This window comes from Sus scrofa, chromosome X (assembly GCF_054392235.1).
Source record: "Sus scrofa isolate SSC_HxYL_T2T_F1_AM1 chromosome X, Sscrofa_HxYL_maternal_Yorkshire_Landrace_v2.0, whole genome shotgun sequence".
Classification (NCBI taxonomy): Eukaryota; Metazoa; Chordata; class Mammalia; order Artiodactyla; family Suidae; genus Sus; species Sus scrofa.
In genome coordinates, this window is record NC_139401.1 from 94824227 (window position 1) to 94851897 (window position 27671).

Sequence of the window (27671 nt, forward strand, 5' to 3'; positions counted from 1 at the left end):
GACCCCTAGCTTGGGAACTTCTGTATGCTGCAGGATTGGCCCTAAAAAGAAAAAAAGTCTAAAGTTCTAGACTCCCCTGCTTTTGGCCCCTGGGGTGGCCACCCCATCTGTGTGTGTGAGCACAGAGCCTGGCCTGGCTGGCAGAGAGGGCTGATTGGCATGTGTTACTTACTGTACATCCCTGACTGTCTGCCCTCCTTCTTCCTTAGGCTTGTTAGAGTGCTGCGCGAGATGCCTCGTAGGGGCCCCCTTTGCTTCCCTGGTGGCCACTGGATTGTGTTTCTTTGGGGTGGCACTCTTCTGTGGCTGTGGACATGAAGCACTCACTGGCACAGAAAAGCTAATTGAGACCTATTTCTCCAAAAATTACCAGGACTACGAGTATCTCATCAATGTGTAAGTACTTGTTGTATCACACAAACCCCTTTTTCTCCTGTCTCTCAACCTTAGAGATGCCGAAGTTATCAGTACTTTAGTGACGAGTAGGGGATGGGTGTAGAGCCAGACCGGATTCCTGGGTCTCCCTTCTGTGTGCCAATTCCACCTGAGCCACATTTGAAGCCCAAAATGATGGGAGAATGCCACATTCAGAGAGGAGATCTGCCCTCTCCTAGCCGCCCCCCTTGCTTTGTCTCACATGTTCTCATTTCTGCTAGGTAGGGTTAATGTGGACTGAGTTGGAGCCTCTGCAGTGGTCCAGATCAAGAACTGGGGAGAGGCACAATGACTGGACAGTGTGGGGTTTCCTTCTTGCCTCCCTACTCTCTCCTCTCACTTCTGAGGCTGTGCCTATTGAAGGGTCAGGCCCAGGAGAGTAGGGCTCCAGTTCCTCAGGTCACAGAGGAAGCCAGGTGTGGGTGAGGAGCACATGCTTCTGGCCACACGCTCCCTGTCTCCTCTTACTTCAATAAAGATAAGGTAGAAGCATAGAGGAAGAACCTAGTGATTCCTCTATAGAATCCTTAGCCTTCTTTAGGTGCCCTCTCAAGTGTCCAACTAACTTAGGTAGCAAGGCACCTGGGTCCTCAATTCATAAGATTTTCTGACTTTTTGTTTCTCCATCAATGCAGGATCCATGCTTTCCAGTATGTCATCTATGGAACTGCCTCTTTCTTCTTCCTTTATGGGGCCCTCCTGCTGGCTGAGGGCTTCTACACCACCGGCGCAGTCAGGCAGATCTTTGGCGACTACAAGACCACCATCTGCGGGAAGGGCCTGAGTGCAACGGTAACAGGGGGCCAGAAGGGGAGGGGTTCCAGAGGCCAACATCAAGCTCATTCTTTGGAGCGGGTGTGTCATTGTTTGGGAAAATGGCTAGGACATCCCGACAAGGTGATCATCCTCAGGATTTTGTGGCAATAACAAGGGGTGGGGGAACAACTGGGCATGAGTCTGTGGCCTCACCCCCACCCAAGGCTGGGTCCTCTCTAGGGGCCTGGCTTTCGAGTGAGGACGTGATGGCTACAGCTGAACAACAAGGTCAGGAAGAACGTGGTGCCCAGCCGGCTTGGCCTGCCTTTTCCAAAATTCCCTAGAAAATTTCATCTCAAAATGAAAAGCATGAGTTTTGAGGGATGCTTTGTACGATCAGACCATTTCTAAGCCATATGTTGGAACCCCTTTCCTCCCCTCCTAGCGGGGACCACCAGAGTAGGTTGCCTGCCCAAGAGTCTAAAATGCTACTCCTGGGATTGAGATCTTGGTACCTACCTGATCCAAGAGGGAAGGTGGATCATAGAAATTAAATTATTGGCTCCAATATGGAATTCACAATATTCTGGGATCCTGCATTGCTGGAGATTCCAGAGGAAATCAATGTACATCTGCATATTTAGTGCTTTATCTTTGTCTCAGGGCTTATCCAAGTTTCCAATGAGGTACACGTTGGTTTCCAGCCTCTAGAGTTAAAGATCCTCTGGGGGATGAATGTCTAAGGGTTGTGATTTCTTTTATGGACAGCAGTTGGCTTAGAAAGGTTTTTGGATCCGAAATTTAAATCTCTCATTGGCTTTGTTCAATCACTAGGGGTCAAAAGTCCTTTGACAAGGAACATTTTTGAAGCTCAGCTTGCGGCATTTAAATGGCACGACTTTCTTCCAAGATCTCTTTTGATTTCTTCACACCTTATCTGCCCAAACAATCTCCTGAAGCCTCTCTAACCCAGGGGTCCTCCTCACTCCAACCCCCACCCATTCCCCCCACCCTCTGTCATACTTGGGGCCAGCTCTTTAGTAGATACTGCCAATGACATTTGGCAGAGGTGCCCTGCTTACTCGTCTCTTTTGATGGAGATCCCTGGAATCTGGTTTCATGTCTGGTACATGCCATTCCAGGATCTCCCTGTTGATGTTTCAATGTCTGCAGGCTGATGCTGATTTCTAACCCCTCTACCCATATCAATTGTTTTAGTTTGTGGGCATCACCTATGCCCTGACCGTTGTGTGGCTCCTAGTGTTTGCCTGCTCTGCTGTGCCTGTGTACATTTACTTCAACACCTGGACCACTTGCCAGTCTATTGCCTTCCCCAGCAAGACCTCTGCCAGCATAGGCAGTCTCTGTGCTGATGCCAGAATGTATGGTGAGTTAGGGTGGCTTGGCTTCCCTCCCTCCCCCCTATAGTTGCACTATATATGTGGTTCTTTAAAAAAAGTTTATTGAAGTATAGTTGATTTACAATGTTTTATCAGTTTCTGCTATATAGCAAAGCGATTCATTTATACACACACACATTCACACGCACACACACATACATATACATTCTTTGTCGTATACATATATATGCTTCTTTTCTATTATGGTTTATCACAGGATATTGAATATAGTCCCTGTGCTATACAGTAGGACCTTGTTGTTTATCCATTCTATGTGATTTTTTGCTTAGGGGAAGGATAGTGGTAGTTATGGGGAAAAATAAAAATATAGATGTCCATATCTTAGTTTGTTAAGCCCTCTCCAGTGAAACTGGAGAGCTTTCTTCCCTGAGAAAGGAACTTCTTGGAAGTGGTGGGAGTTTGCTTGGCTGTTTACACTGTTCTATCCTAGTTGACTGCTGTTCCCAACCCACAAGCAGCCCATTTCAATAAGGAACATCACACTTCACAACTGCTCAATACCACCTTCTATTTTTTTTGTAAGTGGTTTTTTTTGTTTGTTTGTTTGTTTTTTGTTGTTTTTTGTTTTTTGTCTTTATAGGGCCACACCCATAGCATGTGGAAGTTCCCAGGCTAGGGGTCGAATCTGAGCTAAAGCTGCCAGCCTACACCACAGCCACAGCAATGCAGGATCCAAGCTGCATCTGTGACCTAACAGCAGCTCATGGAAATGTCATATCCTTAACCCACTGAGCGAGGCCAGGGATTGAACCCTCATCCTCGTGGATACTAGTTGGTTCATTACCACTGAGCCACCATGGGAACTCCTTTTTTTGGTAAATCTTTAGAAGAGAGGATTCTGATTTTGAGGATGATTAAAGATGGAACAAGTCCTCCAGGTAGCCCCATAACCCTGTGAAGCTCACATGGGTTGATATTTGTGTCTTACTTAGGTGTTCTCCCATGGAATGCTTTCCCTGGCAAGGTGTGTGGCTCCAACCTTCTGTCCATCTGCAAAACAGCTGAGGTGAGTGGGCCCTTGAATTGTTTTCCAATAGAAAGTCTACTACCATAAAATTTCTACCCATCTTTGATTTTTTAACGACCAATTTCTCTTGGCTGGATTTAGAGTTAGCAGCTTGCCTTCTACATAATATTGGCTGAGTATGCCTGAGCCAATGAGCATCTATGGTAAGCGATCTATCTTCCTTAGAACCACAGAGAAAGCCTTCCGTTCTAGGACTTCCGCCTTTAAAAGAGAAATCTGTTGCTTTAGGTAAAGACAGAGCTTAATGGAAAAATCCCCCAAGTGAAAATTTTCATTCTTTTACTCAAATGTCTTCCTAAGGAAATGGGATGTGCACAGCCGTTCATAGGTTTTACAAAACACTTCCAGTTTGGAACTTCTCAGTCTTGTTGAAAAGGAAGTACATTTGAAAAAGGAAAACGATGCATTGAGGATGGATATTATACACAAATGAGGTGGGCGGGGGTGAAAAGGTCAATTCTAAGGAAGAAGGCAGTAAACCATTTCTTTGAAAGCAAAATGTTGCTTTAAATTAAACTTAAGGGATCCTGGGCACAACCATAGGGAACCCGGTGATCATGTGGAAGGATGACACGGTTTTATGGTTATTCTGTGTTCTGGGTGCTGGGGGTCAGGTGCTATGGTGTACCCTGAAGAATGGGAGGCCTACACTCAAGGAAGTGACAACTTGTTAGAGATGCCAAATGAGCACACAGAAAGATATCAATACATCCAGAAAGTTGTGCTCATGATCTGCAGCAGAATGTATTTTTGCTGTTGTGAGACCCAGTTCTCCCGTTTGCATTTTCTTGCAGTTCCAAATGACCTTCCACCTGTTTATTGCTGCCTTTGTGGGGGCTGCAGCCACACTGGTTTCCCTGGTGAGTTGTCTTTGAGTCATCTAGACAAATTAATGGTCCTGGGATGGCTTGGTAGTGCAGCAGATTAAGGACCTGGCGTTTTTACTGCTGTGGCTCAGGTCACTGCTGTGGTGTGGGGGTGTGGGTTCAATCCCTGGCCCAGGAAGTCCTACCTGCTGTGGGTGGGCGTGGCTAAAAAAAGAAAGGAACTTAGGGTACTGAAGGCTGAAGAGATTTATCTCAAGTCATTGAATAAATGGTGAACAACAGCCAAGGATCAGCTTGCAGCACTGACAGCTATGCTGAAAGGTAAAAAGAGAGATTCCTTCTAACCTTGACATGCTGGAGAGAAGTTACTGGGCAGAGGCAGCAGACTGTAGAGACTGTGTCCTCCTACTTTGGGTCAGCAAGGCAGAGTAATTTCAGAAACTAGATAGAAATAAGAAAAGTGGTATGAGAAAAGAGGAGGAAAGAGATTCATGGCCAATAATAATAATATACAAGTTCCTGTCGTGGCTCAGCAGAAACGAATCTGACTAGCATCCATGAGGATGCAGGTTCGATCCCTGACCTCGTTCAGTGGGTTAAGGATCCAGCATTGCTGTGAGCTGTGGTGTAGGTCACAGACACGGCTCGGATTCAGCACTGCTGTGGCTGTGGTGTAGGCTGGCGGCTACAGCTCCGATTCAACCCCTAGCCTGGGAACCTCCATATGCCGCAGGTGTGGCCCTAAAAAGACAAACAAACAAACAAACAAACTACAGTGCATTTACAGAGCATGTAACATTGTCAAGTGCTTTTCAGTCAGAAATTACTATTAATTCTCAACACATCCTGGTCAGGTCAGTGATAAGAACACTCAAACCTTACTAAACATGATTTTTGGTAGCATGGGATTCTATATGCTGTAAATAGGAATCCATCTTGGATGTCCTCCAAGGGATTTAGTTACTCTTCTGAAAATACTGGAAGGACCTCTTAACATTATTAGAATTGTTATTACTATAATGCACTTCTATGTACCAGGTCCTGCTGATGGTGTCACAGTACCATCACTGATTATGCCACAGTGACACTGCTGTTCATTCATTGCTCAGATTAAGGACCTAGGGTACTGGAATTCCTTGGTGGTGCAGTGGATTAAGGATCCGGCATTTTCACTGCTGTGGCTCAGGTCACTGCTGTGGTGCAGGTTCGATCCCAGCCCAGGAACTTCTACATGCTGTGGGTGGGTGTGGCAAAAAAAAAAATACTTAGGGTACTGAAGGCTGAAGCAATTTATCTCTCAAGTCATTGAATAAATGGTGAACAACAGCCAAGGATCAGCTTGCAGTACTCCTGGCCCCCACTGGTGAGGCTTTTCTACAGAGTTGAGTGAAATAAGTGGATGCATCAAGCAGGGGAAGGCTGTGGCGCCCGGCATGGCAATGTGTCTAGAGCAAGCACCCCATGAGCCCAGGTCACACAGATACATAGGTATAATGATGGTAGAGCCCATGAAGTGTTCACATCCCTGAGAAAAACTCAGTGCTGGGCCAGAGGTGTGGCAAAAAATCCTTGTCAAGTCAAGTTAATTCTCTGGGGCCTGGGCCATTGGAATAAAATGTCTCAGAGAGGGCTGGCTTCCAGTCAAGTATACAGAGCAAAAGCCTGGATGTATTGCTTTTTGCAGAACTGGAGGGTTTTTTTTTTTTCTTTTCTTTTTTTTTATTTTTTTAAGGGCTGCACCTGTGGCATATGGAAGTTCACAGGCTAGGGGTCCTATGCTGACCTATGCCATAGCCACACAATGCCAGATCTGAGCCACATATGCCACCTACGTCTCAGTTTGTGGCAATGCCAGATCCTTAACCGACCGAGCGAGGCAGGGATTGAACCTTCATCCTCATGGATACTAGTTGGCTTTGTAACCTGCTGAACCACAACGGGAACTCCAGTTTTTTTCTTATTTAGCTATGATTTGATTCCTACTCTTCCTCATTTCCAAAGGGATTGGAGGATGGAGAGCTGCCTTTTCTACTCTTACTCATATCCTCTCTCTCTTCCCTCCAGCTCACCTTCATGATTGCTGCCACTTACAACTTTGCCGTCCTGAAACTCATGGGCCGAGGCACCAAGTTCTGATTTCCTGTAGAAATTTCCCTTTCTCTAATAGCGAGGCTCTAACCACACAGCCTACAATACTGCGTCTCCCACGTTAACTCTTTGCCTTTGCCACTGACTGGCCCTCTTCTTACTTGACAAGTGTAACAAGAAAGGAGGGTCTTGTGGTGATTAACGTCTCTCTGTGAACTCTCCCCTTTTATGTACCTCTTTTAGTCATTTTGCTTCATAGCTGGTTCCTGCTAGAAATGGGAAATGCTTAAGATGGTGACTCCCCACCTGCAAGTCACAGAGAAGTGGAGGCTCTAATTCAATTTTCAAGCATCTCTTGAGGACCAGGAAGTGTTTTCATCTCAAAGGGCACTTCCACTGATGGAGACAAAGTGGAAAGGAAGATGCTCAGGTAGAGAGAAGGGATGTACCTGGTCCCCTTGCCATCTTGGGGGCCAACTGTATTCTCCTTGGTGTACAAAACAGAAAACTCACTCCTGTCTCCCTATTTCCACTGAAGATAGAAGAAAAAAAAGAATGCCAGCAAAACAGTAAGAGCATTTGCCCAAATCTACCTATTGCAGCTGGGAGAAGGGGGTCAAAGCAAGGATCTTTCTCCTATAGAAAGAGAGCACTGACCCCAATGGCAATGGACTATTTAAACCCTAACTCAGCCAACCTTACTTATAGCATAAGGGAGCATAGTGTCTGTGTAGACAAAGGGGGCACCTGGCCTTATACCTCGTTAGAGAAGAGAAACAGGATGTTGTCTGCATCTTCTCCCTCCCTTCTCCTTGATAACAGCTACCATGACAACCCTGTGGTTTCCAAGGAGCTGAGGATAGAGAGAAACTAGCTCATGTGAAAAAAAGACTGGCTTCAGGAGTAGCGGTTGCTAGTGTATAACGGTATAAACTGAGCCAGCCCTCTGGTAGACACAGGATAGATAACTCTTTGGACAGCATGTCATGTTTCTGTTAATTAGTTGTGTACTTTGGCCTCTGTCTTATCTTCACAATGGTGCTCTTTTCATGGGGGTATTAGCCATTTGGTCATAACAGGTGATTTGAAGATCTTGATTTGTTTCAGAATGATGCACATTTCACATTTTCCAGTTTGTCTATCACCTGATTGGGGATTGTACCAGAAATGCCTGGAGAATGATTCTTTGATCATGATTATTTAACAAGTGAAAATTGGACATTAAACACCACAAATGATATGTAAAATTGGCTAGTTCCTTGTATCTATTGGGGTTTTCTACCAATTATCCTGTCCTTTACAGAAACAGATTTGGTGAATTTGAACCTCAATTTCAAAAACCTATTTGATCATTCTTTCCAGCTGGTGGGAGATGATTTGATTTAGCAATGTTACCTTGGAGTGTTAAAGAGTCAGGTTTAATGTACAGATCATCCTCTCCTGTTGCAGATCATATAAGCAAATCTAACAGCCATCAGCTATTCAGTTGGTAAGCTTTCATAGAAAAGGAAAGGTGGAAAGAATTTGAAACCTGAGTGGCTCCCAGGTTTCAGTCTTCCTGGATTTTACCTTTGGGTTAAAAAATATAAAGCTGATTGGTCTCTAGTGAAGGAAAGATTTTACAGGTATGACTCTAGGTGGTTCTTTTGTTGTAAAGAGTTGTTTTGTTTTCTCCCCCAAAGTGGTTTCAGCAATGTTTAAGGAGATGTAAGATCTTTACAAAAAGACCCTTGATACTCGCTTTCAGACCAGTATACAAGAGAAGCTTCCAGGCTGCATAGAGGGAGGAGATGGGAAAGGTTCCATAAGAAACCAATCAAGATCAAGGAAAGTGAAGTAATCCATACCTTGTGTTTTTTTTTTTTTTTGATTTAATAAAATAACAAATAACCAACCCTTCCCTGGAGACCTCCTATGCATATATCCACACATAGACACACACGAAGAGAGTTAATCAACTGAAAGTGTTTCCTTCATTTCTGATACAGAATTTCAATTTTAACCCACATAAAGGATAAACTTTTAGAAACTTATCTTACAAAATGTATTTTATAAAATTAAAGAAAATAAAATTAAGAATGTTCTCAAACACTGTGTCTTTTGATTGAATTATTCTGTTTAACCCCACAACAACGACTCAAAATAGTTGTACCTTTCTTGTGCTTTGTTCAAGGAGCTCATTTATTTCTCAGGTCAGCCAAGTCATTCTCACAACAGTTTTCTGAAATAAAGATAGGTAAATCACTTCTATTTTTATAGCTGGAGACACTAAGAAATAGAGGCAGAGTAAATTACCCAAAGAAACCCAATATCTGAGCTTGGGCTAGAACTCAACTCAGGTCTTGATACTAATTCATTGCATTTTAAGGTTTATTTTCTCATAGAAGTTGGGTTTCAGAGTGTTCTACTAATTCAGAGTCAAATATGGTTGCTTCTTTAATATGATACTGGCGCCTCAGCACTGGTGTGTATAGGATTCAGTTATTGCTAACTTTTCTTTGAATCGTTTATATATTCCTATAGTGAACACTTAGTGCTTCGTACATGAATAATGCTCAGTTTTATCTGGAAAGTGCTGGATGAAGGGTTTTTTGTTTGTTTTTGGTTTTTGTTTTGCTTTTTTAAGGGCCACCCCCATGGCATATGGAGGTTCCCAGGCTAGGGGTTGAATCAGAGCTGCATCTGCGACCTACACCACAGCTCAACGCCAGATCCTGACCCACTGAGTGAGGCCAGGTATTGAACCCAAGTCCTCAGGGATACTAGCCAGATTCGTTTCCACTGCACCACAATGGGAACTCCTGGATGAAAGGTTTAATGTGGGGGCAGAACAGATATGGTAAAGGCAATGTGAATTTAAACAGTCTGTGGCAGGGCAGTATTAAGATAGATTAGTGATGCCTTCCACCCCACTAGCCAGTCCACTGGCCCACTTGGGACACAGCACTAAATCCTTGTCACAACTCTAGGCTAGAATTTGGCAATGTTGGACAGTAAGCACACTTACAGCCAGTCTGAAGAAAACTGACTTAAAATCAGCAGTCAATTCATTGTCCTGTAGGTGCAGATGGCAAAGAGCATGATAGGAGAGAAAGGAGACTTTAGCTTGGGGGCAAGTAGTCAGTTATCAGTTAAGGAGCTGCGTTCAAAAGTAGTTCCAATTTCATCTCCTGATTTCTGCTTCACTATAATTAATATTCTGCAAGCAAGCCTGGTTGGATGACTTTAAGACAAAAAGAATAAAAATATGACAAGGACTTATTTTTAAACACTGGCAAACCAGGACACAGAACCATATTTTGGAGAATTGATTCAGGGTGCTATAGAGTGAATGTATTTTTGCCTCAAAGGAGTGGAAAGCCAGTTCCCAAGAAAACTGTGTTCTCCATCTGCCTTTATTTGGCTCTGCCCTCTGGGACCGATCTATAGATGGAGTTTCCAGGCTCTCAGCAGCTGAGAGCATCTCCAGTCTATCAATTGAGCTCATTGTTCTTAGCTCTCCCACACACCATGAATCTCCTTTCTCTGAACTGAAAGAGTTCTTTTTGTGCTTAGATCAGCCAAAGATCAAGATGCAGCAGTATAAACAAGAAACATTTTCTTACAGCGTCAGTTGTATTGCTTCTTCTATCTCCAGGGTCAGCACTGAGTGCAGTCATACAGAGTGTGGAAGCTGTGGCTTTGGCCAGAGCAATATTCAGTCGCTCATTCATGCAGTCAGGCTACAAACATTTATTGGGTGCCTACAAAACTTTGTGCTAAACCCTGGGAGTTTCCAGTTTGGGGGCGATGTGAGTAGAAGGGTGATAAAGATATGATCTTATACTCAAGGATGTCATTCAGCCTCAATCAAAGCAGAGAAGTCTCCCAGGGTGGAGCAGAATGGAGGCAGGGAGCATGCACAAGCCAGTCTGACTAGCTGAATGTATGACCTCAGTATGTGGGAGAGGTCGTGGTTAAGGGCCATGATTTCACGTGGCTATGGTTTTCTAAGGCCTGGACAAAAACAAAACTTCAATTTAGAGTCCTGACAACTTGTGACTTGCTCTCTATGTCACCCTGCTCCTGGCCTCACATGTGACAGTATTTTTGCACACACTGTCACAATGCATGTGCGTGTTTCCACCCATGCAGTCATCTGGGGAGTCAGAGGGCACATGGATCAGGATTTATATAAACACAGGCTATTCAGCCTGGCTTTTTCTTTCCATCCAGGTTAAATCTGAGAAGTCATGCAAGGGTAATGTAAGACACGAGGCACTTCTCTCTTTGATTTTCCTTACTGTGAGCAGACAGTGTGTCTGTTTTGACATTAATGGTTAGCTTGATGAATATTAAACAACAGCTGGAGGAAATACTCCTTCTTACATTAAAAAAAATCAATACGTGACCTTGTCCTACATTAATAAGCAGGTAAGGAATTCAAGTCAATATCTAGAAATTGGGAAATATTTACCCTGTCGACTTTGAGACAAACAACCGTGTTTTTCGCAATTTTTGCTGTCTTGCAAAGTTTGGTGTTCATGTGTTCCTGCTCTGGTACTCCTTGAATTGATCAGCTTTATTCTAAAGGAAAGAAAAGTAAGATAAAGCAGTGAGTGTTTTCTACATCATGAAACAACCAAAGGAAATTCAACCGTAATATTTGAGTCAAACCTCCAACAGATATTTATTTAACCAATTTTCTGTGCCAAGTGTTATGCTAGATGCTGATAATATGGCTGTGATTAAAGCAGACATGGACTCTGCCCTCAGAAAACTCAACTAAAGACAAAAGGGGTTAGGGAGAGAGATGGGAAGTGTGGTGAAGAATGAGACCAACATCACGTGACAGAAAAGGTGGAAAAGACAGAATCAGGGAGAAACTTGTACAGTGACATGAGAAACAGTGAAATAAGAGAAGATGGAAGCATGTAAATCTGTGGCTAGAGAAAGAGGCCTGACATGCTATGGTATTTAGTATTGAAAAATGTTCAGTGGACTTCTACTGCTTTGCTCACCACATGGACAGTGAGCCAGCTCTGGGCTCTGAAGGAAACAGATTAATTGATATTTCATGTGTTACATAAAACTCTACCTTTCAAACATGAAAAGGGAAAACCACTGAGCTGGGTTTTGAGGGTTACAACATTAAAAGCAAACAGGTGAGCTGATATTTGAAATTTTGTAAGTGGCTGTAACTTTTTAAATATCTTTTTCTCTAAGTTCTTTTAAAAACATGTTTAGTTGAAGTATAGTTGAAGTACGATGAAGCTATAGATGTACAATACAGAGATTCGCAAAATTTTTAGAGATCATACTCCATTTGTAGTTATTATAAAATATTGGCTACATTCCCACCATTGTACAATATATCCTTCTAGTTTATTTTATACAGAATAGTTTGTACTTCGTAATCCTTAACCCCTATTTTGCCTCTTCCCCCTCCCCTCTCCCCACTGGTCTGCTTCTTTTTTGTTATATTCAATAATTTGTTGTGTTTTTTAGATTTCATGTTTAAGTGATATCATACAGTATTTCCCTTTCTCTTTCTGACTTATTTCACATAGCATAATGCTCTCCAAGTCCATCCATGTTGCTACAAATGGCAAAATTTCATTCTTTTTTCCAGCTCGGTAGTATTCCATTGTATGTATACACATCTTCATCCGCTTATCTGTTGATGGACACTTAGGTTGTTTCCCTATCTTGGCAATTGTAAATAATGCTGCCATGAACATTGGAGTACATGTATCTTTTAGCTTTAGTGTGGTTTTTTTTGATATATACCCAGGAGTGAAATTGCTGGGTCATATATTAGTTCTATTTTAGTTTCTTGGAGGAAACTCCATAGTGGTTGCACCGATTTACACTCCAACCAACAGTGGACAAGTGTTCCCTTTTCTCCATATCTTTGTTAGTTAGCTCTATTTTTTTTTAATTTTATTTTTAATTTTATTTTATTTCATTTTATTTTCCCACTGTACAGCAAGGAGATCAAGTTATCCTTACACGTATACATTACAATTACATTTTTTCCCCCACCCTTTCTTCTGTTGCAACATGAGTATCTAGACAAAGTTCTCAATGCTATTCAGCAGGATCTCCTTGTAAATCTATTCTAAGTTGTGTCCGATAAGCCCAAGCTCCCGATCCCTCCCACTCCCTCCCCCTCCCATCAGGCAGCCATAAGTCTCTTCTCCAAGTCCATGATTTTCTTTTCTGAGGAGATGTTCATTTGTGCTGGATATTAGATTCCAGTTATAAGTGATATCATATGGTATTTGTCTTTGTCTTTCTGGCTCATTTCACTCAGGATGAGATTCTCTAGTTCCATCCATGTTGCTGCAAATGGCATTATGTCATTCTTTTTTATGGCTGAGTAGTAGTCCATTGTGTATATACACCACCTCTTCCGAATCCAGTCATCTGTCGATGGACATTTGGGTTGTTTCCATGTCCTGGCTATTGTGAACAGTGCTGCAATGAACATGCGGGTGCATGTGTCTCTTTTAAGGAGAGTTTTGTCCGGATAGATGCCCAAGAGTGGGATTGTGGGGTCATATGGAAGTTCTATGTATAGATTTCTAAGGTATCTCCAGACTGTTCTCCATAGTGGCTGTACCAGTTTACATTCCCACCAACAGTGCAGGAGGGTTCCCTTTTCTCCACAGGCCCTCCAGCACTTGTTATTTGTGGACTTGTTAATGATGGCCATTCTGACTGGTGTGAGGTGGTATCTCATGGTAGTTTTGATTTGCATTTCTCTTATAATCAGCGATGTTGAGCATTTTTTCATGTGTTTGTTGGCCATCTGTATATCTTCTTTGGAGAAATGTCTATTCAGGTCTTTTGCCCATTTTTCTATTGATTGATTGGTTTTTTTGCTGTTGGGTTGTATAAGTTGTTTATATATTCTAGAGATTAAGCCCTTGTCCGTTGCATCATTTGAAACTATTTTCTCCCATTCTGTAAGTCGTCTTTTTGGTTTCCAGTTAGCTCTATTTTTATTAGATGACTTGAGCTCGCATGTAGACCAACTTATAAAAAAAAAGGGGAAATGTGACCTTTGCAATCAAAGCTCTATTCCATGCCCCCAAATGCACTGGATATGAATTTGATGAAATCTTATATGATTGAAAATGTGAAATCAGCCCACATTAACAGCAAAAAAAAAAAAGGGCAAACATAAACATAAGCATTCTCCCATTTGCAGATAATATTATTATCACAAACTAGGAGTGATCTTAGTAAACAAATGTCTCTGCCAATTATTTCTAGAAAGAAAGGCTACATATCAATTTTCCTAGAAACAAATTTGTCATTTTCACTAGATGTTTCCAATTTCTTGTTGATGAATAGTGTAAATAATTCCATAAAGCAAGTACTTCAGGATATACCTTGCAGTTAGCATATCTGGGAAAACACACAAGTAAATTACATTTTCTTTTTGCTATTTCTTGGGCCGCTCCCGCAGCATATGGAGGTTCCAAGGGTAGGGGTCGAATCGGAGCTGTAGCCACAGGACCATGCCAGAGCCACAGCAACGCGGGATCCGAGCCGTGTCTGCAACCTACACCACAGCTCACGGCAACGCCCGATCATTAACCCACTGAGCAAGGGCAGGGGTCAAACCCGCAACCTCATGGTTCCTAGTCGGATTCGTTAACCACTGCACCACGACAGGAACTCCAGTAAATTACATTTTTTAAAGCCAGGTGGTTTATGGGTGCTTACTTTGTGTGTGTGTGTGTGTGTGTGATTTTTTCCTTTGCTTTTAGTAGCTAAGGTGGTTACAGCCACTTTCAAATATTTCCAGATTAAAAATTTTTTAAATGCCATGCCTTATGATATGGGCTTTTCATGGCCTATTCATCTTAGTGTCAAAGAAGACCCAAAATAACTGAAAAGAATCTTGGCCCAGTCCTCAGGCAGCCACACTTCCAGCAATAACAAGTACACTTTACTGAGCCCACTACAAAGTACTTTTGACATCTTATCAAATTTAATCCTCAGCACAATCCTACGAGGCAGGAGCAGCTAGTGTCTCTCAGCTCCAGATTGGAGCAACACACCATTATTGGTAACATCAGTTTGAATCTGAGGATGGCAAGTCTACCCCAGTTCAGCTGATGGCTGAGGCTGCAGAGCTGAGCTGCATCTAGGTGATTGTCAGGGAGCAGAACCATAGTCATAACTGCTCAGTCCCTATCAGAATCTCCACTGATAGAAGCAGTAGTTATGAAGGATAACCTGAAGCAGGTGTAGTCCATCCATTCCCTAGTCATCCCCACATAGTTTTGATTGTGCAGCCTTAGCGTAAAACATGTTGGAACCCACACAAGTCCATCTTTCCTCTGTCCTATGACCTTGCTGCTCCAAGTGTGATCTGAGGACAAGCAATATCAGGATCACCTGGGAGCTAATAAGAAACGGAGAACCTCAGGCCCTGCCCTAGAAATACTGAATCAGACACTGCAATTTAACAAGGTCCTAGGATGATGCATATACTTACTAAAATCTGAGATTTTCTGGATGTAATTATATAAAAATGTATTAGAGTGTATAATGTACTTATGTTAAAAATGTTAATGTGATATCCATGTACTCCTCTACTCACATTTTATATGTATTATAAAGCATGCAAAACAGAACATTTAAAAGTATGAGATAAATCTGAAATAATATTTTAAAATCAAATCTTCTGGAGTTCTCATCATGGCTCAGTGGTTACTGAACCCAACTAGGGTCCATGAGGATTCGGGTTCGATCCCTGGCCTCCCTCAGAGGGTCGGGGATCCAGCGTTGCCGTGAGCTGTAGTGTAGGTTGCAGATGCGACTTGGCTCTGGCATTGCTGTGGCTGTGGTGTAGGCCTACAGCTACAGCTCCAATTGGACCCCTAGCCTGAGAACCTACATATGCCATAGGTGCAGCCCTAAAAAGCAAAAATATATCTATGTATATGTATTTTTTATTTTATTATATATGTCAATTTATCTCTTATTCAAACATACTGTTATAAATATAGTAGTTAGAACAACGTGATTGAATATGCCTCATTAATTTTGAAGTGATGGTTTAACATTTTGGAATATAGAGTTCAGTTTAAACTAATGCTTGGCTCCAATTGATGTCATGGCTGGAAACAATATCTCACAAAGATTCATAGGTCTAAATGGCTGCAGTCTGACATTAGCTGTGCTCAGTAAATCATGTTATTTACTTTTCAGTCTCACTCTGTAGTTATGCAAAAGTTTTTATTGGAGTTCCCTTCGTGGCCCAGTGGTTAATGAACCTGACTAGTATCCATGAGAAAACAGGATCGATCCCTGGCCTCGCTCAGTGGGTTAAGGATCCGGCATTGTCATGAGCTGTGGTGTAGGTTGCAGATGCGGCTCGGATCTGGAGTTGCTGTGGCTCTGGTGTAGCCTGGCAGCAACAGCTCCAATTAGACCCCTAGCCTGGGAACATCCATATGCCATAGGTGCAGCCCTCAAAAGACAAAAGACAAAAAAAAAAAAAAAATTGGCTATTAAATTTTCACCCTCCGTGACATCAATCAATGGCTCTTTTGCACATTAAAATCTTTTTACAAACAAATTCAAGCTATTGGAGTACAATGTTTTAGGCAAGTTTGCAATGTCCTGTTAACATCTTTTCTTACATGTGGGCGACACACTTAGTTCTCAGCAATAAAATTACAAGGTGATGAAAATACCTTCACATATCTGTTACCAAAATGCTCCCTCTATGGCATATTCCTTTGAAAAACACTTCCTTTCTCACTCACTTCCATATGCAGGTGCGACATGTAGATTCCATATGCAGGTTCAGCATATGGAGGTTCCCAGGTTAGGGGTTGAACCTGCCAGCCAGCCTATGCCACAGCCACAGCAATGACAGATCCAAGCCGCATCTGCGAACTTTGTGCTAGATCCTTAACCCACTGAGCAAGGCCAGGGATTGAACCTGCATCTTCTTGGACACTATGTCCAGTTCTTTACCTGCTGAGCCGCAACAGGAACTCCTCACTCATTGTTTAAAAAGCATCTTTCCTTGACAGATAGACTGAGCAATGACACCAGAGGCAATCTTTATATCAGATATTAATAAAACAGTTTTCTTTTTTAAGATTAAACTTTAATATAAATACTAGTTCTAATGGATCATGTTGCAGTCTCACAGGATACACACATCTCACACTAGAGACTATACTGTGTAGCAGCTTTTCAAAACCATTTTGAGTATGAAAACCTCTTTCTAAGGTAAAAACTTTGCTCAGGTCTCCACCATGATAGTGGCTGTATTTTTACTATCAATTGGTTGAGAAAACATTTAAAATTTACTATTATTTTAGTAGCACTCTTTTTTTTTAATATAAAGAATTTCCCTACTCCTTTTTTAAAAATTGAAGTATAGTTGATTTACAGGGTTGTGTTAGTTTCAGGTGTACAGCAAAATGATTCAGTATATGTGTATATTCAGTGTATACACATATTCTTTCTCAAATTATTTTCCATTATAGGTTATTACAAGATATTTAATATAGTTCCCTGTGCTATACAGTAGATCCTTGTTGGTTATCTATTTTATGTATACCTGTTAATCCCAAACTCCTAATTTATCCCTTCCTCCACTCTTTCTCCTTTGGGAACCATTAAGTTTTCTAAGTCTCTAAGTCTGCTTCTATTTTTGTAAATAAGTCCATTTGTGTCATTTAAAAATTAGATTCCACATATAAGTGATATCATGTGATATTTGTCTTTCTCCACCTGACTGACTTCACTTAGTATGAGAATCTCTAGGTCTGTCCATGTTGCTGCTATCCATTCCTCTGTTGATGGACATTTAGGTTGTTTCCATGTCATGGCCATTGTAAATAGTGCTGCAATGAACATTGTAGTGCATGTATCTTTTTGAATTAGAGTTTTTGTCTCTTCTGGATGTATACCCAGGAGGGGGATTGCTGGATCATATGGACAAAGGAGCAAAGCCTTGGAAATTGTTCTACTCTAGAGTTCAAAATCTCTTCATGATTTAAGCCAGACCAAAAGGTGACAACCTACTTGAATTATTTCATATTGTTCTCCACAGAATTATTTTTGGTGAATTTCTCTGCTTTGTGATATCACACACACACACACACACACACACACACAGTCTTTTTAGGGCAGCATCCATGGCATATGGAGGTTCCCAGGCTAGGGCCAAATCAGAGCTGTAGCTGCCAGCCTATGCCACAGACACATCAACACCAGATCCGGGCTACTCTGTGACCTACACCACATCTCACGACAACACCAAATCCTTAACCTACTGAGCAAAGCCAGGGATTAAACCTGTGTCCTCATGGATGCTACTCAGATTCGTTTCTGCTGAGCCACGACGGGAATTCTGTCAGTGATGTATATTAAGGGGCATTTTTATTTTATTTTTTGGCCATACTCACACAGCATATGGAAGTTCCTGTGCCAGGATCAAATCTGAGCTGCAGTTGTGACCTACACCACAGCTGTGACAATGCTGGATCTTTAATGTACTGTGTCACAATAGGAACTCATAAGGGGCATTTTTAAGAAGCAGTCCTATGCAACAGCGATAATGTTTACTATTGGCATGTTTTTGTGGGTGTCATTCATTAGACTATATTTATCCAGAAGGCTACAGTGAAGACATTTCTCTGCAATTTCCACATCAAAAACAGTTGAATTAGGAGTTCCCTGGTGGCCTAGTGGTTAAAGTATCTGACATTGTCGCTGCTGTGACTTGGGTCACTGCTGTGACACGGATTCAATCCCTGGCCCCAGAACTTTTGCATGTCATGGGTGTGGTCAAAGAAAAAAGTTGTGCTTTATTTAAGTGATGGAGTAATGCACTCAGTACGATTACTGATCTTGTTGTGTTTTGAATGTTTTTCTGGAGCACATTCAAGCACATTACTAATTTAATCCAGTTCTGAGTTGTTGAAACCTTTCCAATATAACCTCTAGCTTTATTGGGTTCTTTGTCTTTTCCCCTTATCTGCAGAGGTGCAGAGGGTGGTCAGGATTGAAAGACCAAGAAAGAAAACAGTTCCAGGTCTGTTGTTTCCCCTAGCCTTCACTTAAAACTCCAGAATTTAGAAACCTTTAAAAAACTGGGCTTAGATGTGGTTTTGGAGTGAGTTAATACATGGATTAGAATATGGTGAATTAGCATCTCTCAACCAGACCTGTGCAGATTTGACACTCCAACCCTAATAGGAACTCCAGGCTGTTTGTCATTCTTAATACATCATCCCAGAAGTTACTCTGTCTGGCAAACGCTTCTAGAAATAGATATAAATTTGAATTAAAATTGCTCTGTGCCCAAAGCTTTTACTTTCACAGGTTAGGGAGGCTTTTGTAGTGTTCTTTACCTTTCTTCCCACACTGAAAGCCTCAGGGAGCTAATTCCCAGGGCTGTTCTCCACATATTGAGGTTCTACAGTTATTTCAAGGAATATACAAAAAAGATACAAAAAGATTTTAATACAATTCAATTTTTAAAGGCATATGCCATACATTTTTAGGAAAAGATGATGAGATAAACTAAAATAAAAGAAGCAATAATTTTCAGTTCTAAAATATCGGGGAATTATTTCTTTCAAACAGGATTACCAAAAGAGTGGATCTGTTGGTGTTCCCACTGTGATGCAGTGGGTAAAGATCTGGCATTGTTTCTGTGGTGGTGTGGGTTTGATCCTCAGCGCTACTCATTGGGTTAAGGATCTGACATTGCTGCAGCTGTGGCATAGGTCACAGCTGTGTCTTGGATTTGATCCCTGGCCGCAGGGAACTTCCGTATGTCTATGTTGCAGTTGTGGCCAAAAAAGAAAAAAACAGAGTGGATCTGTTGTAGGCTCTGTCTCTTTCCCTCCACCTCTTCCTTTCTGAGCTTGCAGTTGGGTACAATAATGTCCTCAGGAGTGGGTTTTGCTGTGACACCTCTATGTTGATACTCATGGCTCCTCCTCCGTAATGTTCTTGCACCCCATTCTCCCAGCCTGAGTACTCCCTTTACACACCATATATATAGTAGGGTTGTCCCCATTTTGGATCACTGCAACAGTCACTTATAACTCTAGTCCCCTCCTAAGAGCGTGGCTCAGAGTTGCCCTTACAAGTTGGTCCACTGCCTTCTCAGGTACCCTGTTACTGTTAAATGGTGACTGGCCTTGTAATGGCCCACTGGCAAATCTGACTGAACTTCTCTTGAAGACATGTTTACTATTCTTTGCATTCTGGTTATCCTACTAGAGTATAAATTACCTGTTTCACCAGAGAATCCTGAAATATGAATAACAACCTGGGAATACAATAACAACAAACACATATAACTTCTTCTGTGTGCTGGCATAATTTTTAGTGCTTTGCAGATATTAACTCATGCAAACTTCATAACAACCCAGAGGTCAGTACTATTACTATCATCATTCTTATTTTATGGATGAAGAAACTAAGGCACAGATATTGGTTAAGTACATTGCCCAAATTACAAGCTGATAAATGATGGAACTAAGACTTTTTAAGCTACTTTATTGAGGATTGATTGACATATAAACCGCAGTAGATACTTAATATCTTACAACTTGATGTGCTCAGAAATAAGTATACGTTGTGAAATCATCATCACCATCAATTCCATAACCTTAGCTATCACCTCCAAAAGTTTCCTCTGCCTCCTTTGTTTTGCTTTGTTTTTCCTTTTGTGGTAAGATTACCTTCTTAGCAAAATTTTAAGTGTACAGTACAATGCTATTAATCATAGGCCCTATATTGTAAAGTCGATCTCCAAAACTTATTTATTTTGCATAACTGAAACTCTGTAGCCTTGACCAAGACCTCTCCACATCCCCATTCCCATCCTCCAGCTCCTGGCAAGATTTAAACCTAGGTAGTCAGATTCCAGAGTCTTTGCACTTAACCACTGCCCTATGGACTTCCCAGCATAGGGACATAGCCTATCACAGGGAAGCAGGGCTTTAACATTAAGAAAAACATTTTATATAGCAAAACTGAGCTGTTTGTCCTGGGAGATGGGGGGCACGTTGAGGACAAAATGATATTAGTGAGAACAGAATGCTGAGGGCCAGAAAAGGCTAATCAGAACTTGGAACATCCAGTCCTCACCATGAGGAAAAACCTCACAGCATAAATGCCTCTGTGCAGAACAAGTTTAATAAAAAATACACAGCTAAAAATATGCACTATCTAAAACACTAGCACCTAATTTAAGGGGATACCAGAATGTTTAAAGTCTATTAAACACCCTAGGGAGGGTGCCTGGGGTGTGAGAGTGCAATGAGAGTAGGAATCCTGGAAGAAGGAAAAACAGGGAGAGAGGCCTTTCCCAGAAAGACAGTGAAAATTTACTAAGAGCTGGGGAGTATGATCAACTCAATTCTCAGCCACTTGAGGTTCAAATTAAACAAACAGTTGCTCTGCAATGGAATCCTTTGCTCTTGAGGGTGCTCATAATTTTTCTCGTTGGATATACAGGGTGTCTGATACGTGTCAAGGGTAAGTAGGTTTAAAATCTAGGAGGTAGCCATGTAGGAATGTGCCTTAATGTAGACTTTGCTTTACTGGGAAATGACTAGGCTATTCTTTGCTTCATCTTTTTTTGTTTTGTTTCTTTGCAGTTAGATGTGAAAATAAACTCATACCTCATGCTATCAGTTTGTGATGGATTCCTTTCTAACAGTGTTATGGACATGTAATTCACAGACAAACAATTGACCCATTTAAAGTGTACAATTCATTGAGTTTCAGAGTGTTCACAGAGTTGTGCAACCATCATCACAATCAATTTTAGAACATTTGCATCACCCCCAAAAGAAACTCCATACCTATTAGCAGTCACTCCTCATTTTCTCACCCCCACCCTTCCAGCCCCAGGCAACCACTAATCTACTTTCCGTCTCTAAGAATTTGTCTATTCTTGGTAGTTCATATAAATAGTATCTTACAAAATACGGTCTTTTTTGATTGGCTTCTTTCTCTTAGCATAATACTTTTGAGGCTCATTCCCGTTGGAGCATATGTCAGTACTTTGTTCCTTTTATTGCCAATAATATATCTTCCAATTGCTGAATAATAAATCAAATTACCAAATAATATATATTCCATTATATGGATATACCACATTTTATCTATTCTTTAGTTCATGGACATTTGGGTTTTTACCACATTTTGGCTATTATGAATAATGCTATGATAGACATTACTGTACAAATTTTTGTGAGAACAGATGTTTTCAAATACTAGGAGTAGAATAGCTGAGTCACGTGGTAATACTTCTTTTTTTTTTCCCACTGAACAGCAAGGGGGTCAGGTTATCCTTACATGTATTCATTACAATTACATTTTTCCCCCACCCTTTCTTCTGTTGCAACATGAGTATCTAGACAAAGTTCTCAATGCTATTCAGCAGGATCTCCTTGCAAATCTATTCTAAGTTGTGTCCGATAAGCCCAAGCTCCCGATCCCTCCCACTCCCTCCCCCTCCCATCAGGCAGCCATAAGTCTCTTCTCCAAGTCCATGATTTTCTTTTCTGAGGAGATGTTCATTTGTGCTGGATATTAGATTCCAGTTATAAGTGATATCATATGGTATTTGTCTTTGTCTTTCTGGCTCATTTCACTCAGGATGAGATTCTCTAGTTCCATCCATGTTGCTGCAAATGGCATTATGTCATCCTTTTTTATGGCTGAGTAGTAGTCCATTGTGTATATATACCACCTCTTCCGAATCCAATCATCTGTCGATGGACATTTGGGTTGTTTCCATGTCCTGGCTATTGTGAATAGTACTGCAATGAACATGCGGGTGCACGTGTCTCTTTTAAGGAGAGTTTTGTCCGGATAGATGCCCAAGAGTGGGATTGTGGGGTCATATGGAAGTTCTATGTATAGATTTCTAAGGTATCTCCAGACTGTTCTCCATAGTGGCTGTACCAGTTTACATTCCCACCAACAGTGCAGGAGGGTTCCCTTTTCTCCACAGGCCCTCCAGCACTTGTTATTTGTGGACTTCTTAATGATGACCACTTTGGCTGGTGTGAGGTGATATCTCATGGTAGTTTTGATTTGCATTTCTCTTATAATCAGCGATGTATACTTCTTTTTTATTTTTCTTTTTAGGGCTGCACATTTGGCACATGGAAGTATCTGGGCTAGAGGTCAAGTCAGAGCTGCAGCTGCTGGCCTATGCCATAGCCACAGAAATGCTGGATCCGAGTCACATCTTCAACCTACATCTCAGCTTTAGGCAACACTGGACACTTAACTGCTGAGTGAGGCCAGGGATCGAACCAACATCCTCATGGATACTAGTTGGGTTTTTGGAGTTCCCATCATGGCTCAGTGGTTAACGAATCTGATTAGGAAACATGAGGTTTCGGGTTCGATCCCTGGCCTCGTTCAGTGGGTTAAGGATCTGGCATTGCCATGAGCTGTGGTGTAGTTCGCAGATGCAGCTTGGATCCCACATTGCTGTGGCTGTGGTGTAGGCCGGCGGCTACAGTTCCAATTAGACCCCTAGCCTGGGAATCTCCATATGCTGTGGGTGTGGCCCTAGAAAAAGACAAAAAAAAAAAAAAAAAAAAAAAAGAAAGAAAAAAGAAAGAAAAAACCCCAAAACAAAAAGCTAGTTGGGTTCTTAATCCACTGAGCAACAATGGGAAATTCTCATGTGGTACTTGTATTTAACTTTTTGGAACTGCCAGATTGTTTTCCGCAGTAGCTGAAATTCTACATCTAAACAGTAATGTGTTATAGTTCTGATTTCTCCCCATCCTTGCCAAAACTTGTTATTATTTGACTTGTTGATTATAGCTATCTTAGTTTGTGTGAAGTGCTATCTCGTTACAGTTTGATTTGCATTTCCCTGGTAACTAATGAAGAACATATCTTCATATGCTTATTATATATTATACTTATTGGTCTTTTGTATATTTTGGGAGAAATAGCTATTCAGATGCTTTGTCTATTTTTAAATTAGGTTATTTAGGGTCATTTATTTATTATGGAGTTTTAAGAGTACCTTATATATTCTAGCTACAAATCCCTTGTCACATACATGACTTTCAAATGTTTTCTCCCATTCTGAATTGCCTTTCCACTTTCTTGATAATAGTTTGGAAAACATCTTTTTGAAGAAGTCTAATTTTTCTTTTGTTCCTCTTGACTTTGTTATCATATCTAAAAATTCTTGCATAATTCAAGGTAACAGAGTTTTAACTATGTTTCCTCCAAAGAGCTTTATAGTTTTAACTCTTATGTTTAGGTCAATGATTCATTTTGAATTAATTTGTATATTGTGTGAAGCAGAGGTGCAACTCCACTCTTTTCTTTTTCTTTTTTTGTAGGGTTGCACCCAAGGCATTTGGAAGTTCCCAGGTTCAGGATCGAATCAGAGCTACAGCTGCTAGCCTACGCCACAGCCACAGCAACTCAGGATCCGAGCTGAGTCAGTGACCTACACCACAGCTAATGGTAATGCCAGATCCTTAACCCACTGATCTAGGCCAGGGATCGAACCTGCATCCTTATGGATGCTTATAAGGTTCGTTAACCACTGAGCCATGAAGGGAACAACAACTCCATTCTTTTCTATGTGGATATCCAGTTGTTCCAGCGCCATTTGCTGAAAAGACCATTCTTTCCCCATTCCATTATCCTGCCACCTCTATTGAAAACCAGTTGACTGAACTGATCAAAAAATTTAGCAAAGGAGCAGGATATAAGATTAACATTCAGAAATCAGTTGCATTTCTGTATACCAGCAATGAAATATTAGAAAAGGAATACTGAAATACAATACCTTTTAAAGTTGCACCCCAAAAAATCAAATACATGGGAATACACCTGACTAAGGAGGTAAAGGACCTATATGCCGAGAACTATAAAACTTTAATCAAAGAAATCAAAGAAGATGTAAAGAAATGGAAAGATATTCCATGTTCCTGGATTGGAAAAATCAATATTGTGAAAATGGCCATACTACCCAAAGCAATCTACAGATTCAATGCAATCCCTATCAAATTACCCATGACATTTTTCACAGAACTAGAACAAACAATCCAAACATTTCTATGGAACCACAAAAGACCCAGAATTGCCAAAGCAATCCTGAGGAACAAAAACCAAGCAGGAGGCATAACTCTCCCAGACTTCAAGAAATACTACAAAGCCACAGTCATCAAAACAGTGTGGTACTGGTACCAAAACAGACAGACAGACCAATGGAACAGAATAGAGAATCCGGAAATAAACCCTGACACCTATGGTCCATTAATCTTTGACAAGGGAAGCAAGAACATAAAATGGGAAAAAGACAGTCTATTCAGCAAGCATTGCTGGGAAACCTGGACAGCAACATGCAAAGCAATGAAACTACAACACACCCTCACACCATGCACAAAAGTAAACTCCAAATGGCTGGAAGACTTAAATATACGACAGGACACCATCAAACTCCTAGAAGAAAACATAGGCAAAACACTCTCTGACATCAACATCATGAATATTTTCTCAGGGCAGTCTCCCAAAGCAATAGAAACTAGAGCAAAAATAAACCCATGGGACCTCATCAAACTGAAAAGCTTTTGCACAGCAAAGGAAACCCAAAAGAAAACAAAGAGACAACTTACAGAATGGGAGAAAATCGTTTCAAATGATGCAACTGACAAGGGCTTAATCTCTAGGATATACAAACAACTTATACAACTCAACAGCAAAAAAGCCAACAACCCAATGGAAAAATGGGCTAAGGATATGAAGAGAGATTTTTCCAAGGAAGATATACAGATGGCCAACAAACACTTGAAACAATGCTCAACATCCCTGATTATTAGAGAAATGCAAATCAAAACTACCATGAGGTACCACCTCACACCAGTCAAAATGGCCATCATTAATAAATCCACAAATAACAACTACTGGAGGTGGTGTAGAGAAAAGGGAAGACCCCCCACTGTTGGTGGGAATGTAAGGTGGTACAACCACTATGGGGAACAGTATGGAGGTATCTTAGAAAACTATACATAGAACTAGCATATGACCCGGCAACCCCACTCCTGGGCATATATCCAGACAAGACTCATATCCGGACAAAACTCTACATACAAAAGACACATGCACCCACATATTCATTGCAGCACTCTTCACAATAGCCAAGACATGGAATCAACCCACATGTCCACTGATAGATGATTGGATCAGGAAGTTGTGGTATATATACATAATGTAATACTACTCAGCCATAAAGAAGAACAAAATAATGCCATTTGCAGCAACATGATGGAACCAGAGACTCTCATACTAAATGAAGTAAGTCAGAAAGAGAAAGGCAAATACCATATGATATCACTTATGTCTGGAATCTAATATATGGCACAAATGAACCTTTCTTCAGAAAAGAAAATTATGGACTTGGCGAAGAGACTTGTGGTTGCCAAGGTGGAAGGGGAGGGAGTGGGAGGGACTGGGAGCTTGAGATAAATAGATGCAGAATTTTGCCTTTGGGATGGATTAGCAATGGGATCCTGCTGTGTAGCTCTAGGAACTCTTTCTAATCAATTATGAAAGTATGAGTCATCCAGCTTTGTTTTCTTTTTTCAAAAAAAATTTTTTAGCTGTTCTGCATCCTGTATATGTCCATATCAAATGTAGAACTAACCTGCCAATTTTTGCAAAGAAGTCAGCTTGGATTTTTCTGGGGATTTGTGTTTATTCTGTACATCAATTTGGGGAACATTACCATCTTAACAATATTAAGTCTTTCAATTCATAAACACAGGATACTTTTAATTTCTTTAGTGAGGTTTTGTATTTTTCGGTGTACAAGTTTTGCATTCACCTTTTCTTGTTGTTAAATTTATTCCTGAGTATTTTATTCTTTTTGATGCTATTATAAATGAAAGTGTCTTATTTTCCTTTTGGGGTTGTTCATTGCTAGTACATGGAAACACAACTGATTTTTGTGTGTTGATCTTATAACTTGTGACTTTATTGGACTTTGTTTATTAATTCTCACAGTTTTGGAGGGTTCTTTAAATTTTTAAATATATAATACGATGTCATCTGTAAATAGAGACGATCTTAATACTTTCTTTACAGTGTGGAAGATGTTTGTTTCTTATTCTTGCCTAATTGCCCTGGTAAGAACTTCCATTACCATAATGAATAAAAGTGAAGAGAGTGGAACCTTGTCTTCTTACTGATCATAGGGGGTAAGTATTCAGTCTTCTCCCTTTAGGTATGATGTTAGCTGTAGATTTTTCACAGATGCCCCTTATCAAGTTAGGAAGTTCCCTGGTATTGTGAGTTTATTGAATGTGTGTGTGTGTGTGTGTGTTTAATCAAAAAAGGGTATTCAATTTTGTCATCTATTAAGGTGATCATGTGTTTTTTTAAACTTTATTCTATTAGTGTAGTGTATTATAATGACTGCTTTTTGTATGTTGAACCAGCCTGACATTCCTGGGATAAATCCCACTTGGTCATGGCATATAATCATTTTTTATATGTTGCCTGACTCAGTTTGCTGGTATTTTGTTGGGGATGTTTTCACTTATAAGGATTATGGATCTGTATTTCTTTTCTCATGATGTCTTTATCTGACTTTGGTATCAGAGTAATAACAGTGGCCTCATAGAATGTGTTGGGAAGTGTCCCTTACTTCTCTATTTTGGGAAGAATTTGTGAAGGATTGATGTAAATCCTTTTTTAAAGTTTAGTGGAATTCTTTTTTTTTTATTTTTTGTCTTTGTGTCTTTTCTAGGGCTGTACCTGCGGCATATGGAGGTTCCCAGGCTAGGGGTCTAATCGGAGCTGTAGCCACCGGCCTACGCCAGAGCCACAGCAATGCCAAATCCGAGCTGCATTTGTGACCTACACCACAGCTCATGGCAATGCTGGATCCTTAACCCACTGAGCGAGGCCAGGGATTGAACCTGCAACCTCATGGTTCCTAGTCAGATTCATTAACCACTGCACCACGACAGGAACTCCTTTAGTGGAATTCTTTAGTGCAGCCCATAGGCTTTTCTTTGTAGGAAGTTTTTGATTATGAATTCAATCACTTTACTTTTTATAGATCTATTCAGATTTTCT

The 27671-nt window shown here is 40.9% G+C and overlaps 1 protein-coding gene across 1 annotated transcript; it reads left to right on the forward strand.

The window, feature by feature from the left end:
* Window positions 1-208: 208 nt before the first annotated feature.
* On the forward strand, window positions 209-7098 carry PLP1 (proteolipid protein 1; the record flags this gene model as incomplete). Its single annotated transcript, NM_213974.1, is given in 6 exon segments — window positions 209-396; window positions 1071-1332; window positions 2410-2578; window positions 3545-3618; window positions 4434-4499; window positions 6531-7098. Coding segments are annotated over 6 exon segments (831 nt in total), but the record flags the coding sequence as incomplete, so codon positions are not given.
* Between the last annotated feature and the right edge of the window lie 20573 nt (window positions 7099-27671).